Source organism: Corvus moneduloides, chromosome 3 (genome assembly GCF_009650955.1).
Source record: "Corvus moneduloides isolate bCorMon1 chromosome 3, bCorMon1.pri, whole genome shotgun sequence".
NCBI lineage: Eukaryota > Metazoa > Chordata > Aves > Passeriformes > Corvidae > Corvus > Corvus moneduloides.
Genome location: NC_045478.1, coordinates 105966279 through 105982488, shown reverse-complemented (window position 1 = coordinate 105982488; position 16210 = coordinate 105966279). Strand labels below are relative to the sequence as shown.

Here is a 16210-nt window from a genome sequence, read left to right as displayed (position 1 = left end):
TTGATAGATCAAATTTAAAGGAGCTCTATCAGGCATGCAGCATTGTCAGCACCTACAACTGAAATATTAAGTCAAACCTTAAAACGCTTTGGCTTCTGCTCTGTATTAAAAGGCTGAACTCTTTTTTGTTTTTCTTTTTTTTTTGGTTTCTTTCTGTTTCTTTCTGTTTCTTTCTGTTTCTTTCTGTTTCTTTCTGTTTCTTTCTGTTTCTTTCTGTTTCTTTCTGTTTCTTTCTGTTTCTTCACATTGTTTTCTAAACCTTGAGATTGGACATGGCTTTTTTAAGGCATTAGGACTACAAACATGTATTTTAAAGCCCCTTAACCCCCAAACCCCAGATGAGACTTTAAAAATATGTGCATCTTTCAGTCATGTTTCTTAATGTTATTCAATGGCATTGATACTATTCAGGTGTGATGCACTGAAACTGGTAATGCCTTGAGCTTCTCTGAGGGTTATTTATCATTCAGTAAATGTACCAATGTAGTAAAACTTGGCCAGGTGCACATCCCTTCTGCTGTGAAAATCTTTGTTCCTGAGTTGATCGAAGGGAGGTGAGTTATAGGTGCAAAGAACTGCTTTGAGAGAGGGTTTGGACTAAGGAAGAAGAAAAATCTTGATTTATGCCTCCTTTATACCTGTTCTCGTGCTCCTTAGGAAGCAAAAGAGAATTTATGTAGTAGAGGGAAAAGTCTTCAAACTTAAATTGCTGCAATGAGTTCCTTGCTGTGAGAGTAAGTCATTCCTGGCTTGTGACAGAAACACCTAAGTGTGGAGATGCACACAGTAATTTTCATGTATTGCTAACTTCCCCTATGTTAACCTTTCTAAAATAAATTCCTAGTCTGCTTTTGCTTTGGACTGGGGAGGTAGGGAACACTTACCTGCTCCAAAACTCATGAACTTGTTTTTTAAGACAATTGCTTGCTCTTAAAAAAATAATTCATATATTCCTAGTTTGGAAGAAGAGTGTGAGTCTTCTCTTTGCACAGCTGCTTTAAGAGCTAGAAATATGGAGCTGCACAGAGATATGAAAAGGTTGACTGCAGTCTTTGAGAAGCTACACACCTACGTCAGTCTTCTGGCCTTACCGAGTGAGTGTCAGTTCTGGCTTGGCTGGTTACCCTGTGACTGGTTTTCTGTGGGTTTTTCTAGTATGACTGACAGTGTGCCTTTTGTCATCTCTTAATTATGAAGTTGTTAATAAGCTACATTTTTATTACTAATCATCACTTCCAGCTCCTTGTCTTCATAACGTTATTATGAACTGTCATGGCAATGACTGAATAAAATGAGGTAAAGCCTTTGTGTGTATGTGTGTGGGGAAGCTATCTCCAAATGCATCCTGTAAACAGCCGTAGGAAATGGTTATTGCATAGCTTCAGGTTATTTCAGTCTTCACCCTTTAGAAGGGCCCAGATGGTCTTTCCTGCAGCTGTGAACATGTCTTTCTGTATGTGTTGTTTTTGAGACCAAAACAATTGATTCTTATGGAATCTGAATAAAATCTAGGGACCTTGAAAGTCTTTCACATGCCTACTCTGGCAAAGTTGAATGTATGTACATTTGATATTGAAAGGGAAAATTTAAGTAAATGAATGAGTTGTGACTCATACTCCATGCAAATGGTTCTAGTAGGTGGAAACTGAATTATTTTCAAAGCTAACTTCTTTCATTCATGGTCAAATCTTAGTGTTGTGGTTTTCTTTTCCTTCTTACGTGGTACTCTTAGGTACAAGACCAGAAGGACTCCTTAGGACAAATTACAACTTTGTGTTTACAAACATTGCTGCAAGTCTTCATGGATTCCATGACATTTTAAAAGGTGAGAGTTGGGAATGTTGTTTTGTTTCAGCTTTGCTTCTTTCTGTTTAGCACAGCACACGTGTACTCTCTCTGTAACATATCATATCATATCATATGTGATAAATCTGGTTTGTTTTATCTTTACCAGCTAAGAAACTAAACCTACTAACTACTTGTTTTAGACATTTATGCATGGTTTTTTTCATTTTTCTGTTCTGTTAGCTTTGTTCTTCAGAGTTGCTGGATTATTTAACTGTGGCTCTCCAGATTTTCCTGAGCAGTATCGCTTTACTTTCTGAACTTCATTGCTCTGCTGAAACTAGCATACAGAATGGAATGCTGTGAAATGTACATATTTTCCCCTACATATGTGGCATTGACCTAGTACCTGCCTTCAAAGTGGAATTTTTCCTTCCTATCTTTAGGTTAATGAGTATTTTTAACATGAATATATAACTAAAACTTATGAGGAAGTCTGGGTTCTTTTTGAAACTTGACTTTCTCTGGAAAATGGCTTACCTTGCTTTTATCAGAACATCATGGATATGTTATGTTTTCAGTGAAGTGATACTTGGTTATAACTTAGAATTTTAAAACTATGTTCCTGTATGTCCTATAATTTCAGTACCATGTAGCTGTTCGTGGAGAGAAAATAATCGATAGAGATTTATTATATTTACTAGTCAGCTATTTAAAAATTAAGCTTTTATAATTTTAAGCAAAATTTTTTTTTCCTAAGAGCATGAATAGTATGGCCCCATTTTGCAGTGTCCTTGTTTAAAAAAACAAAGTTACATTAAAGATTGTACCTTAAACAAAATGAGACCCTAAGCCAAGAGTTTTGTAGCATAAGTTTAAAATACTTTCTACCTCTTAGTATGGTTACTATAATGCAAAGTCAACCCAACTTTAAAGGAAATACAGAAAATAAAAGTACTGAAGAAAACTGTCAGTAGGATTCATTAACTATCAACAGAAGTGCTGTGCTTAATGTCTCACATTCCTGTACTCCAGAATGTTTGATTTCTCTCTTCTTTCTCAATCCCAACTAATTTTGAACTGTTTAAGATTACTTCAGATTATAATTTGTGGTGGTGATGAGCTGGGATTTCTCCATTCTGTAGCAATAGTACTCTGTTGTAAAATAGGTGCAAAATGTTCAGTTGTCAAACAATTACTTTTTTTTAAATTAGGCCAAATTGACAATGTTCTTACATGATAAATACTTGATTCTTTTTAAATTTTGGTGCTGTTGAAATTAATATATTTAGGCTAAGATGCTTTTGTGAGTGACTTTCACAAAGTTTTGTATTTTTAATTTGGCATAAATGTGCTTTTCCTTTTCCAGATATTTCCAAGCACTATAGTCAGAAAGCTACTTTAGAACAGGATGTTCCAACTGCCACACAGAAACTCATAACTACAAATGACTGTATTTTATCCTCTGTTGCTGCTTTAACAAATGGAGCAGGCAAGGTAATGGATATTTTTGTTTCATATGATTCCCTAACTTGTGCAGGTTTTTAAGAAAAAAAAAAAGCATAGCTGAATGATTCAGAAAATCTCTGTGTGCCTCTGATATTAATGATCTATAGCGTCAGGTTGATTCTTACAATGTTTTCAGGCTATGAGTTAAAAACAACTGAGTGAGTGATAAAAGCAGATACTGTGAAGAGGATGCTTTGTGTTAGTGAGATCTAAGTTACATGGAAGAGCCTGTAGCTTGTTTCAAAGTCTTGTTATGAAGTCCAGTTTCACTGAATACTTGTCTTTTGAAAGAGTAATTGCTCCAAAGAATCTTTCTGGTCAACTTAATTCAAAAAGCCACTTCTCTTGATGTGTCTAGATGGCCTCGTTCTTTAGCAACAACTTGGATCACTTCACCACCTCGCTGAGTTACGGCCCTAAGGGAGGAGCAGAGTTCATCAGCCCTCTCTCAGCTGAGTGCATGCTGCAGTACAAGAAGAAGGCAGCTGCTTACATGAAGTCTTTGAAGAAGGTTTGTTCAGCCGGCATGCTTGCACAGAGAGAGCGCAGCTCTGTAGATAGTTGGTTATGCCAAAGAGAATACAAACTAAGGATTTGCAGTATTTGGAATGGAAGAGATTCTCTGAATGACAGTTTTTGGCTGAGGAAATGAAACCCTGAGTGCAATAATGCTACTGAGAACTTTAGAGACCATAGTTGCCCTCAGAACTAAGGGTATGTGCCAATTCTGCCATTACCCATTTCCACTAATTATTTCTGTGCCAAGACTCCAAGGAGAAGGGTGGCTGCTTATTTAAATTTCCTCCCGTATTCACGAGGAATATGGAGTGAATGCTATTATATTCTTACACTTGCATTCACTGGAAGACAGTGGAGAGCAGTAGGGGGAAAAAAGACAGCTGAAAAGGAGGTACCCTGGAGAAAATGTGCTGAACCAAAAAACTGAATGCTGCCAGGTTTCCCTCTTGTCCCCATTAAAATTGACAATTAAGTGATGGTGTGCTTAGCAGTTGTTACTAAATCACTGTCTGTAAAGAGGACCTTAAGATGCCTTTGATCATTAATTAACACTTGGAGTTTTCTGAGCACTTTTTAATCAATTGTACCTTTTGGAGCAGTATTTCCTGTGAGCTCAAACCATTTTTTCCTACTGCCTGGTAAGCACTTGCAACATGGTTTTTTTTCCTTTTACTAAAGTAAGGAAAGTAGTAAGAAAATAAAAGTAGAATGCTTGTTCTCATCTAGTGTGTAATATGTTTTGAGAGGGTTTTTTTGATTCTTCTGCAGCCTTGTGCAGATTCAGTGCCTTATGAAGAGGCTTTAGCCAATCGCAGAGTTCTCCTGAGTTCTACAGAAAGCAGAGAAGGTCTTGCACAGCAGGTATTCTGGTGTACATTGTACTAACATATATGGTAGTGTATTTTGTAAAGCTAAAGTTGTATCAAAGTCTCCACATATCTATGTCTGTGGTCATTTGTAGGTATATATGAATATGCTGAACCTTAAAATTGGACTGTAGATGTCTTGTAGAGTTTTGAAAGTAAAACTTACCCATATCAGACTGAGTTGTCTGCAGAATGTATATGCAGATAGATATAGGAGGCAGGATTATGCCATTGGTATCTTCATTTGGAAATACAAGAAGACAGGTAATCTTTAATAATTCAATTAAATGCAAAATAAAGACAGGAATAAGGACTACTGAAGGCATTAATTTTTAATGTTGTGTACTGTTTTAAGTCCTCTTTTGGACTATGCAGGAATTACTAGCACTGGTTAAGAGCAGTGATTTTTCTTTTCAGTTAGAGTAATAGATTACAGTTTGTCTTCCAGTATGCCTATATATTTTTTTTTCTGGAAGGTGAAGCAGGGTGGGCAACATGGTATTTAAAAGGCCTACACAGTTTGTCCATTGCTTCATATAGATGAGAATAGCTAGCTAATACTGACACTTCTTTATTGTATACTCAGCCTGTGCTTGACTCATTGTTATTGAACTGTTACAGAAGCAAATACTTGGGTGATTTTTTTTTTTGCAGTGGCCAATATTCTAAGTGTATTAGTAGGAGTGAACTGAATTTCAGCAGAAATGTGCAGTGATTGGATGTGTTCTGTTCCGTAGTTGTTTTCTTACCTGGACAAAGTGGGTGGCTCTGTCTGTGTGAGGTGGGACAGCTGGGAAGGGTGAGTTTGCCTTTCTAGTATAGGAAAAGGTAGTGATAGTGCCAGGTACACATCTTTCAAGTTCTTATGAAATTCTTCCCTGCTTTGATTTTTTAGGATAGGATGTTGCCAGTTTTATGAGCTATACCTTTGTAATGCGTGTTTCAAACCAGTTAAATCACATGGCCATTTTTGATAAAGAACCACAGCTAAGCACACAGCTCAAAACAGTTTACCTGCTGCACTTTGTTAGCTCACATATGTAATGGTTTAAAATAATACTGTCCTCAAACATTTCCTGTGTGTGGCTTTTTTTCTCCCTGGGTTCAATAACCTGGACTGTAAACTTTCTCTCCTAAAGGTCCAGCAGAGTTTGGAGAAAATTGCAAAACTTGAACAAGAAAAGGAACACTGGATGTTGGAGGCCCAGCTAGCTAAAATAAAGCTAGAGAAAGAAAACCAAAAACTGAAGAACTCTCTTAGTGGACATTTAACTGACACTATCCAGGAGCATTCTGTTTTGCCAAATGTAGCAGAACAAAAGAAGGAAACCACAGAAAAGAGTCTGAGGGAACCTATTAAGAGCACTAGTCTGGTAAGTGACTTTTCCCTTCAATAGAGAAAATTCCACTTTCTTTAGTAGCAGTGCTGTTTGATCAGTGGAACACTAAAAATGAAAGCCTTTTGACTGTGTTGAAAAGCATTCACTCTTGGGGTCCTTGTATTTGCAAAGCTGCTTGCAAATGCTTTCTGCAGAGTTTGGCACTTCTTGGCTTTTGAGACTTTGTTCGCTGTCTTTAGTATTGTGGTGATATTTTTGTAGTTCTGTACTTCTGTAACTGAGGGGGGAAATAATAGGTGCTTAACCTCTAGATTTGTCAGTAGTTAGGAAACCTTGCAAGTGGTGTATATTTGGGGTTGGGCCTGTGTTTCCAATACTTTTGTTCATCTCTAGGTATGTTAAAGCAAATGGAAGTAGGTAGGTAGTGTTTGTAAATGGGTTTGAAGACTTACTAGGGTCAGTTTGGGTTCACCAATTGCTTTTGAATGTAGCATGCATTCTTTCCCTGCTCTTCTGTGTTGGTAAATGGCTTTTTCCTGTTTACTGCACATATTTAAAATGAGTTGGCCTTTCCCCTGAATTCCACTTCTGAAGTGGCATAGTGGTATTAACAGAAATGTCATCTGTAAGAAATAATAAATCTACTCAACTCAGCATTCAATAGAATCCTCTCTTTTTTTTTTTTTTTTTGTCCTTCCCACTTTCCTGCTCCAGGATAAAAATAACCACTGGATTGTTTTGAAATACCCAGTTTTGAAGTAAACTGTCATCTTAAGGTTTTGATCCTCTATTTGAATCCTTAGGAGTTTGAGGATAATGCTACTCACAGGTCAACATATTATATTAATATTTCCCATAAACATAAGTCTATAGTCCTGTTGAGATCAAGGGGAAAAATCCCCCCTTTGATTCTCTATGAAGATATTCTTTTCATGAAACCAGCTATTGGCATACACTACTCCTGTAGAGTTTTGTCAGTGCTTACTAGTCAGAGTGGAAAGGATGGCGTTTGGAAGGTATTCAAGAAATCCAGGTTGACTTTCCATCCTCTTAAACATGACAAGTAATGTTTCAGTATGCCAACATGGCTCTGAATTAGTTTCATATGATCAAGCAGTTGCATAACCATACAAGCCCAGCTGCATCTTGTTGCTTTTATTGCCTTTTCCCTGTGTACATCATAAGACAGGAGATAAATTTTTGAGAGTTGGTGTCAGGTTTAATTCTGTTCAAGGCATTCATATAACCACTCTTGTTTATGTTACAGGTGGAAGTACTTAAATTTGTTTCAGTTTGAACGGTTGCAAGATTGTTTAAATTTAAAGTCCTTCTATGACTGAAACCAAAATGCAGCTATGGTATCTATTTTTTTGCAGTTCTCATTAAGTGTATTTTCTTCCTTGTTCTAGATTGGAATGTTGACTGTAACTACTGATAATGAAAAGGTAATCTGTTTTAAACATTATTAAAGTCCATCTGTTAAATACTTCAGTTCTGATTCTGTTAAGCTTATTCCAGAGGTCTAATTACCAAGAATACTCCAGTATAATGCCATGAGTTGACCGTGTAGTCTGTATATACTATATGGTCAAATTTCTGAAATCCATGTGTTTCTTAATTTTCTTCATCTGTTAGTGAACTGTTATTTTACCCATTTAAGCATTTTGCAGCAGTGTGAGCTGGAGTCAGGGTCTGTTCTCTGTAATTTGAGGAAAGCACTGCTCTGTCTGTGCCTCAGTAGCCCAAACTGCAGTCCAAGCCTGAATTTTTAACCCTTGAGGAAGAGCTCAAGCTGAATAAAAGACCCTGGCTGCAGTGCTTGGGGTACAGAGGAGAGGTCACACCAAAACAAACCTTGAATGAGCTGTTAGTCTAGATGTTAACTCTTTATTTAGCCCTGCTGTAATGTAACACTTGCCCCAGCAGGAACTTCTGAGAGTGAGATCAGTGCTTTCCCTTTTCTGATATCACAGTGAACTGATGTGTAGTTCAGTTTACTCTTCCTTTTCTTCTCAAAGTGTGATTTAAAAAGGGGTAGGGAGCTAGATAGTAACTGATACAAGTTCTTAAAGGCTTCTGCATAGTGCTGAACCTGAAGGTGATGACAAATCATGTGGAAGCTGCCTCCAGAGGGTTAGTCTGTAAACTACTGAGTTTTGTTGGGCTTTTTTATTTTTTATTTTCTTTTTTAATTTCAAATGTCTAGAGGAACTTCTGAAACATGCAACATTAGTAATAGTTACGACTTTTGTAAGCTTCTGAAATAGAGTTATGTGAAGGAATTCTTCCTTGTTGGGAAGAGACAGTAAGTTTTCCTGTAAGTGAAAGCTGTTGACTTCTGCAGTGGATTTTCATCTTCATCAGACACTTGATATGTCAAAGCGAGGTAAATTCTTACCTCTGCAGTCAGTTCTTTGTCCTGTAAGGAAATCTGACATTAAGAGTCACCATCAGAGTGACAGATTGCAGTGTGACCTGCTGTAATTTGTCTCTTGTGTTTGGGGAATTTAATGCTTTTTGATAAGAGTGGGCAGGCCTCAGAAGGAAAGAAGAAAAATCTGTATAGAGGCAATGTTGTGATTCAGGTATTTAGTCTACTAAACATAAATGTTGTCTGCTTAAATCTTTGCTTTGCCAGGCTCCAGATGTTGAGTCTCGTGAAGACCTGATAAAAACTCACTACATGGCAAGGATAGCAGAGCTGACCTCTCACCTGCAGCTTGCTGACAGCAAATCAGTGCACTTCCATGCTGAGGTGAGCATGAAAGCAATGACTGTAAATCTCTTTTTGAACTTTCCACAGGCAAGTGCTGTGAAAGTGAGTTCCAATATATGGAGCATAATGTTTTATAAAAATCTGTTTCTAGAATATTTTTTGACTGTGGTCTAGTGTGCATAAAAACTGATACTGTTAGAGAACTTTTTATGTTTAATAAATCTTTTGGTAGCCTTTTCTTGGCTGTATTAAGAAGTATAATGTGTATCATGTATAGGTTTGTTCATATAAGCTGAAGCAGCTGGCTTTAGTTACCAAGGAAGCTTTGATTTAATTTTAAAGTGATGCTGATGTCATTCAAAAATATTTGAGTGTATTATGAAGTGATGGAAACAGCTCTCCAGAGAAAATTGGTTCTTAGGCCTAAGTTCTACTACAAGAATGAACAAGATGATTCATTGTATCTATGGTTTCCTTTTCATTTCAAGTCATGAGGGAACTTTCTTGAAAGTAGTGGCTGTTTTGATTTGTATAATAAACGATGTGGAATACACCAAAGCTCCAGGTTAACAGAGCAAATCCTCTTAAATATTTTTTTAATGGAAGATGGCACAGTTTGGAGGAACCATCTTTTCTGTGATATTCGAGCCTTGTATGGCGTGAGTTGTTTGTATTGCTTTTTATTTATGAAAAATTTTGTGGCATTTACGTGAAAAATATGATATCTAGAGGATTGGCAATATAGTAGCTCTGTAGAATGAAACATTTAATGTCAACTATTGCATTACCTTTGCATTTAAAAGTGTGCACAAGCTCTGACTAAGTTTCTTGAAGTCAAAATATCACAGAAAGATGGAAAAGTCCAAAACAACTACTTAAGGATGCCACAAGGCAATACTCTGGAACTGACTCTCCTTCCCTCTACCCTCCCTATCCTGTTCTTGGTAGTGTCGAGCACTTGCCAAAAGATTGTCTCTGGCAGAGAAATCCAAGGAATCGCTCACGGAAGAGTTGAAGCTTGCCAGTCAAAACATCACCAGGTTACAGGCAAGTAAATTGTTCTGTAATGTAATAGATGCATTTTGTAATTGTGTGTAAGGGGAAGTGGGAGCAGAAAAATTACAACCATCTAGCCTGGCCATGCCATTACTAGGTCCTGAGTTATGGCATATAAAAACTCTAATGGTATGTAGAGAAGAGCCTTAAATAATACTCTTTGAATCCCAGGTATAAAGTTGAAGTGGAACATGCTTCCAAGGAAAAGATTATAGTGGCCAGACATGTGTGTTTTAGCACATTTGATGTCAAGGATTTTCATGAAAATGGGGGAGGGTTAAAGGTCAAAAGTTGTGGTTGTGTGACTGATTTCAGATGATACAAGGAATTCTTAATCCTTTCTTGCATCTGAGTCTGAAAGTTTTAAAAAAGGCCAGATTGATTTTGGTTTTTTAAATATAGATACCTTAATATTAAGCAAAGATAATTTTGGGGTAATCTTTAAGAAGCTCTTGTTAACAATAATTGACTCTTACGCCATCTTGTGAGAGTTCTGTCCCTTTGTCCGTCTCCTCCACACAGCTGAGAAAGGAGCCAATAGTAAAATAAAGTCTATAGTAATATTGTTAATATATGAACTTGTACAGTTCATAAATACCTTCATGTTTTCTTTACACTTAGTTCATTTTATTATTGTTCACCTCTCTGTGATGGTGAGTACCAAAATTGCTCCATACAGGCAGTGAATATAATGTTGCAAGCTTTGAACAGTTGTGTCCATGAACAGTCCTTTTTAAACCCTTTTTTGATCCGTTCCTTTAAGAAATTCCACAATTGATATTGAACTCGGCAGGAGATGTTAATTTCCAGCTGCATATTAAAACTTCCTAGGAAAAGATAGCAGGCACATCATTTCTATGTTTAGTAGTCTGCATAATAGTGAATAATAGACTTGTTTAGGTTGGAAGGGTCCTTTGAAGGTAATTTGTCCCCATCCTTTGGTCAGAGAAGGGAGTTCAGATCAAGCTGTGGAATTGGATACTTCCTGTACAGCTATGCTGGCCTTCTGCCACAGTCACTCCACGTCTCAGGCACTGGATCGTTCCTCGTTCTGTCCTTGGTCATTCAGCTTTCCTGGGCCCCTGGAACTCCCAGGGCAGTTTTTCCTGGGATATTTCCAAGCAGACCTTGAAAGAAGCCAGAATCTACTCTTCTTGAGTTTAAGGTTGCTGTAATTCTACTATTCATCTTGCTTCCCTCAGGATCCTGAATTCCACTAACTCATGGTAGCTGCAGCCAAGGCTGCCATTGGTTTTCACATCCCTGACCAGCTTTTCCTTATTTGTGAGTAACAGGGTCCAGCAGAGAGCATCTGTTGGTCCCACTAATCACTAGTATTAAGAAGTTCTTTGCCGCTCTCAAGACAACTCCTGAGTTGCTTGTGTTCCACCTTGCTGCCCTTCCAGGAGATACCAGAGTAGTTAAAATCCCTAATGAGGATCAGAGTCGGTGGATGGAAGATTTTTTATCTGCTTGCAGCAGATGCCTGTCATATCACTCGGTTGTTCCCCTGCTTAGGAGATCTTAGTTGTTTTCAAGCCACTCCTTCACTTAAAGCGTTGATTTCATCCCTTCTGTCCTTCCTAAAGTGTATGTGTCCCTTCAGTGCTGGGTTCTAGTCATGCACACTGTCCCCCCATGCCTCTGTAATCCCAGAGGGATCATAGCTCTGTAACTGCATGTGGAGTGGTGATTCCTTCAGCTTTGGATGCCGTGTGTGTTCTTGTACAGGCCATGCTTTAACCCTATCAACGTTACCTGTTTTCTGGCTGGAAACGATGTTGGAAAACTTAGCTGTTACTCTTTTATGTAAGCCATAAAAAGTGGGGGAAAAATCTAAAGGAAACAGCACAAAAATAAAGAGAACAAACCATGCATGAGACTTCAGGTAAAAGAGAAGTAGCTGTTGACCTTCTTTCATGAAGCACTGGTGAATTGCACACACTCAGCATCAAAAGTGGAGCTTACTAAGAGGAGGTGGAAGCGTGCTGCTTTGCCAGGTATCACTAATACTGAGCCAAGGACCTCTGGTTATTTTATTTTTCCCTTAGGATGAATTGATGACGACAAAGAGGAGCTATGAGGATCAGTTAAGCATGATGAGTGACCATCTGTGCAGTATGAATGAGACCTTAACCAAGCAAAGGGAAGAGATCGATACGCTGAAGATGGCCAGTAGGGTGAGTCGGCAGTGCTGGCACGGGGCGCTGGCTGCAGCTGGGAGGTGTGAGGGTTACATTTGGTGTTCCTGCAGTCCTGCCCTTGGACAAACCAGCTCACAAGCTGTAATTCTTTCTCTGAGCCAGTTGGAAAGGAAGCTCCAAGCTTGCTCCTTCAAGTTTCAGTGAATAAAAAATTCTTGCAAAATATACATGTGGGAAAGAGCAAGCTCTTCATGTCACTGCTTCACATTAGGTTCTCAAAGTGATGGCAGATCAGCACCTTTTTATTGTTCACATGTGGTGAAAATGGAGCTATTTGTAAATCCAGCTGGTGATGCTGAGTGGTTATGGATTAAATTCTGGGTAGAAGTGTCCCTTCTGCACTCCTTTTGGTTGCAGCAGACTCTGTCCTTGGCAGCTGGTCTCTTCCTCTGTTTTAGTTTCGTATTCTAGCTTGTCTGTCCCTCATGTATGAATGAAAAAGTTGCCAGTTATATTATTCTGTGAGCTTGAAATGCCCACTTGAACTCTTTTCCAAGCAAGGAGTCTGCGCACTTGTCAGAAACAGATTTTTAACTTACCTAATGATGAAAAATACAGAAGTCTGCTGTTTTCAGTAGTGATTAAACCATGGTGTATCCTATTCTGATGGTTCTAGGGAGGAACAGATGTTGTGAAGGCCTTTGCCCTTCACTTGTCTGACTGTGAAACAAATAAATGAGCATTATTCTCCTTAATTGCAGAATGCATGGAAGCAGGTGTCACTGAAGGGTTAAAAAAATAAAAATAATAAAATAAATTCCATGTTCTGATTAAAGGTCTCGTGATGGTGATTTTTATCTTTTAGAGCAAACTCTTCCCCCTGCTTTTCTTCAGATTTCTGAGTGATTTAACTTGGCATTGTATTCTTTAAATTATTTTGTGGTGTATAAACCCTTGTGTTTCCAGAAGGAAGCTGTTGGCTGCATACTGACCATAGCACTACATGTTTTTATAAAATGTTTTCTGGAATTTTTCACTTGCCGTACTTCTAAGACTTTAATTGGTACTCTGTGGGTAAGGACCTCAGAATCTCATAACAGAAGCCACCCAGGTTTTAAAGTATTACCAAATGTAGGTGGTGATTAATTGGAAATCAAAATGATGCAGTTAAAGCCCTTATCACTTGGAGAGAGTTGTTGGTTAGATTCAAAACAAATGTTATCTTCAGGAAATAGGAAGACTGAGAATTGCCAGCAAGTAACTATTGCACAAAACTTTGTTTTAAGCTCCACATTTCCTTTGTGGAATTACTGCAGGTCAAATGTGAGTTAGTTAGCTGTGGAACAAACTCTGTTCTGAGCTAGGAATAATCCGTACAACCTGAATTAAAATAAAATTTATTTTGGAAAAAATAAAACAGTAGGGTGGAGGATTGATTTTTTCTTTTATTTGAGGCAATTATTCTGTAAGGAGATATTTGAAATAGCACCTGAAGGTGAATAATGATTTGACTTGCCCTTACAATATTTAGTGGTATTTATACAATTGAGTGTCTTGGGATGTACCTCAAATGTCTTTCACAGTTTTCAGTTGTAGTAAGGAGCTGTTGTGCTAATTTGAAATATCTGGTACTTGCCTCTGTTGTGCTTACAGAAATAGAGGCATTTTCAGAGCAAACAGTTACAATCTGCCAATATTAAATGCCTGTGGACTGTTTCTTTTCAGTCTGACTGTTCTTTGTTTGCTGTAGGCATAAATTACCAGACATCAGGTTTTGTATGTTACCTGTCTAGATTTCCTTACCTGAATTTCAGTGTTCTGTTTGCTTGTTTCTTGTTGCAGGGAAATTCTAAAAAGAACAAGAATCGATAGTTTACAGCTGAGTCCTTGGAAGCTGCTGCTGCACAGGATGCAGACAGTGACCATTCATTATCCAGTTCCTGTTTGTTCCAGGAAGCAGAGGCTGGTATTGGGTCTAGTAAAAACTGAATTGGTGCTGTAAATGGCTTTAAAATATTTAGAACTTGTAACAGATAAAACAGAACTTAATGTTGGCTCTAAACCAGGAAATACACACTCTGGATCATTTATATAGTAATTACCTTCAGTTTTTACTGTGCACTTTTTAAAACCAGGTATTGATTTCATGTAACGACTTCAGATTTTGTATATTTTCAAATATGTTTCTGCATTAACAAATTTGGTGCAGTAGGTGTCTATCTTTGAGTTATACATTTAATTGTCAGCACATGTACATTCCATTACTTGTTAATAACAGTTCAGAAACAAGTCTGGAGACTTTTTTTGACCATGCAAGCTGTGCAGTTACTGTAAATGTATTATTCCTGTTCTCAGCCCTCTAGAATGAATTGAAATTGTGGCTTGAAATGATTTTTCAAATTCACCAAGTAAATGGGATCATTAGACTACAACAGTGGAAAACTTTTCCTGCTTGTATTTGGTACTTTGGATTCCAAGGTAAAGAGCACAAATAGCTGAATTGGGATACTTCTATGAAATTGCTGTATGCCGTTTCTGTAACTTTTTGTTTACATGTGTATGTATATATATATTGTTTGAAATAGCTGTTTAAGGCTAGAGGAAACTGTGACTGTCATTTGCCCCAAAAGAGTGAAGCAATGTGTGTAGAATAGATCAGCTTACTGTGCTCTCTTACAGTAAAGAAGAATATGAAATATGTAGAAGATTTAAACACTGAATTTGCAAAAGGTCTTCATGGAATTGAGTTGTGATGGATTCACTGGGGGGTTTGCACATGGCTTTTCCTGTGTTTTCAGAAGTGTGTGAACTTTAGGCCTCTCCTAAGATTTTTTTGCAGCATTGATTTGTTGTTGGGGGGTGGGATTTGTTGGTTTTGGGTTGGGTTTTTGTTTGGTTGGTTTTTTGGTTGTATTTTTTTTGGTTTGGTTTGGTTTGGTTTTTTTTTTTATGAGATGCTGTGCTGCTCCACACTTTCCACACCAACCTTCTGTTCCATAATTTCCATTATGGCACTTATTTGTCCCATAAGGGTTTACTCTGATATCAGATGTGTTGATATGTATTATCAGTATGTAATAATAAAATCAACTACATGAAACCAGTTGGACTTTTTCCTTACTTCTGGCTATGCCCAGGCTGCAGAGTGTGACATTGTGGTGTGGTGTTCCAGCTGTTGCTGGTGGAGTAGTTACACCAGTCTAGGTAATCTCAGTGCTTCTCTTTGTTCTGATAGTTCTTCCTTTCAGAAATGCAAAATAGAAGTGGTTGTGAAAGGGAGAGGAGGTGGGAGCCTGCAGGGTTTCTTACTGATGTTGAGTTAAGAACTCTGTGCTGGTGCTAATGAGGATTGGGAAGTGTTGGCTTCCTCTCCAACCATTTTATGGAAGCAGGTACAGCTTCAACTGTTTCATTGAGGGCTGGAAGCTAATTGCTTTCATCCAGTTCTTTTGAAGCTGCCTTTTCTGAGGACTTTCATCTTGCAGTGAAGGTACTAATCTAGTTATTCTGTGAATGAAATTACTGAACTGATACTACTTTTACTGATACTACTTTTCATAGGTCGCTGCATTCAGAGAAAGGCTTTGCTTAGGCCATTTTTTACATGGCTGAATAAAAATACAGTGTGTTTAGAATTTGTGTTAAAAAATCAAATGCATGTTCAGAGTATACCCCAATATCCAAGCTGGAATTCAAAGAGAATGTATAGGCATATAGGTACAATTCCAATGTACATCAATTTATCAGCATTTTTTCTTTGCACTATTACTTGGGGGTGTATTTGGGTGTCCCCCTCCCCAGTCAGCAATAATCAAGCTCCAGAAGAGACAATTCTGGTCACTTAAACTGCCTTCAGTTTTTCAAGGAAATGTTTTGAGTAAGTTCTAGACAACTGTAAACTATCAATACCCAAAATTAAAATCTGGCAGAAAAGGTTTAAATCAGTGTTTTGGATACTGCTGTAGCAGGTGTTGTAAGGAGGCACAGGATATTACATTTAACTCTGTGGCATTAGAAACTGCATTAAGTGGAAATGCCCTAGTAATTTGTGCTTATTATCTGCTAACCAGGTGATGCTGAATCTTTCTGAATATCTCAAATGCTGTTACATGTGTAAATGGCTACTGCTATTAAAACCTGAAGACTTGTTTCAACATCACAGCCAAGAATTCATCTTTGAGGCAAAGTTTTCCGGAAAAATGATTTTGAACTGCTTTGTATGCAATGATATGTGCAGAGTATCGTGGAATGTACAAAATCTGGGCAAGGAAATTT

The 16210-nt window shown here is 37.8% G+C and overlaps 1 protein-coding gene across 2 annotated transcripts in view; it reads left to right on the top strand.

Moving 5' to 3' along the window:
- PPP1R21 (protein phosphatase 1 regulatory subunit 21) overlaps positions 1 to 15038 on the top strand; it is a 31692-nt gene extending 16654 nt beyond the window's left edge. For both annotated transcript variants that reach the window (XM_032103193.1, XM_032103192.1), the window contains 11 exons: positions 958 to 1094; positions 1733 to 1825; positions 3155 to 3282; positions 3653 to 3805; positions 4582 to 4674; positions 5819 to 6052; positions 7429 to 7464; positions 8658 to 8774; positions 9684 to 9782; positions 11843 to 11971; positions 13778 to 15038. In XM_032103193.1, coding sequence (XP_031959084.1) covers positions 958 to 1094; positions 1733 to 1825; positions 3155 to 3282; positions 3653 to 3805; positions 4582 to 4674; positions 5819 to 6052; positions 7429 to 7464; positions 8658 to 8774; positions 9684 to 9782; positions 11843 to 11971; positions 13778 to 13807 — 1249 coding nt within the window. In that variant the 3' untranslated portion in view covers positions 13808 to 15038. The remainder of the gene's footprint in view (positions 1 to 957; positions 1095 to 1732; positions 1826 to 3154; positions 3283 to 3652; positions 3806 to 4581; positions 4675 to 5818; positions 6053 to 7428; positions 7465 to 8657; positions 8775 to 9683; positions 9783 to 11842; positions 11972 to 13777) is intronic.
- The last annotated feature ends 1172 nt before the right edge of the window (positions 15039 to 16210 follow it).